The 1,602-nt window shown below is 37.8% G+C and overlaps 1 protein-coding gene across 1 annotated transcript in view; it reads right to left on the bottom strand.

Annotated features, from left to right (window-relative positions):
• LOC105819289 (UDP-glucuronosyltransferase 2B31-like) overlaps window positions 1-1,602 on the bottom strand; it is a 34,332-nt gene that overhangs the window by 8,987 nt on the left and 23,743 nt on the right. Inside the window, exon 3 of the mRNA XM_012655494.1 lies at window positions 1,274-1,418. Within this exon, the coding sequence (XP_012510948.1) occupies window positions 1,274-1,418 (145 nt within the window). The remainder of the gene's footprint in view (window positions 1-1,273; window positions 1,419-1,602) is intronic.

Below are 1,602 nucleotides of genomic sequence, written 5' to 3'. Positions count from 1 at the left end.
AAATCTCACAGTGTTATTACTATATCAAGTTTTGGAAATTCTTTGAAGGCAGAAAAATAGAGCTGGTGGTCAATTTATGAATAACAACACAACTGTTGAAAAAGTCTAAAATTTTATTTTGCTAAACTTTGCTTAATAGATAAATTTTACTTAACACTTAGACGATAGGCTACCGCAGTGATTCATATGGTCTGCTATAATTAAGCCATTTCCAAGCCTAGTACCAGAATAAGATACTCATTGCAGAATTCCCAGGCAATCCTATGAACTGAAATTTAATGTAGAAGTGTTTGCCTTCTTCTTGCTGTGTGAGCCTTAGAATAATTCAGAGATTTTAGCAGAAAAATAGCACAGGTCATTAGGAGAAGTCTATGTCAGAGAGAAAACTAAAAACTAATTCATGAATACCCATAGACTGCCAGTGTATTCTATGTATTAGAAAATAAGTTCTTGTTCTGTTTTATGGAGGCAGCATCTGAACCGCTTCCCATTCCTGGCTTCATTCTGATTGACTCCTTCCTTTATTCTATTCTCCTTCCTCAACAGAAGGAGCTGTTAACCTAGTGGTGAGATCAGAGTCTCTGTAGGGCTACATGATATAATGCACAGGTTCTGCCCTAAGGGCAGGATCCCATCTGCATCTTTTCATTAGATCAGGGCCCAGTCCAGAAAGGCAGGCAAGGTTTTCTCTTCTCTATATCTACTTCGCTAGGTGGGTGCCTGTGGTAGTGATTTCTCAGCCCAATCATCCTTTCTCTAAGTAGCACCCTGAACAGCAAACCAAATAGCCTTATTCCAAGTTGACAGGTAGTACAAAAGATGAGATCACATGGGAAGCCTAACCTGCAATGCATTGCAGACTATATTGAATACCTGCTTATTTTTTGTGCTAGTGCAGACACTCTGTAAAATTTAACTCCTTTCTGATAGTATCTGTAGTGTGTACAGAGCACTGAGGAAGTCTGTTAGCAATAGCATCAAATGACAGGGCAGAATTTCATAATATCCCTGCAGATACTTTAAATCCAATGATAATATCAAAATTTCACTGACCTCTTCGGTATATTTGTTATGATCACAATGTTAATGTCAAAGTTATTATAAATGATAACCCACCTCTTTACAATTGTAGCATTTTCCATGTATCTTTTAATTTCTGAGCTGATACCTGAGAGAAGTGGAGCTATCCTAACACTTAACCCTTTGGACAGAAAATTTCTGCAGCTGTGCTCTTTACAAAGCTTGAGTCATTCAGTAGCTGTCCACCACTAGCAAGTTTGTCTAACCTTTTGTGGGATCTGGGCAAGGGCTGAAGCAATCACATTGGCCCTTTCTTCTGTCATGTTACTGATCATTGATCCCAGAGAAAACACCACCACACCACTCTCTCCAGAGCTCTGGACAAAGTCTTCCATGTCCTGTGAAGAAAGAATGTGTTCCATCACAAACGGGTATCAGTATAAGAAGCATATTTGAAAAAATTGTTAAAAACATCTAAGAAGATAAAATCAAGTATTATTAGAGTAAAGGCTATTTTTTCACTGAGCTAATCAGTGCGTTTATATGGAAAGAAATGTGTATTAAGAGATAGATGGCTTCTAT

This window comes from Propithecus coquereli, unplaced genomic scaffold (genome assembly GCF_000956105.1).
Source record: "Propithecus coquereli isolate 6110/MARCELLA unplaced genomic scaffold, Pcoq_1.0 Scaffold479, whole genome shotgun sequence".
NCBI lineage: Eukaryota > Metazoa > Chordata > Mammalia > Primates > Indriidae > Propithecus > Propithecus coquereli.
The sequence above is the reverse complement of the archived record's forward strand: the minus strand, read 5'-3'. Positions and strand labels throughout refer to the sequence as shown.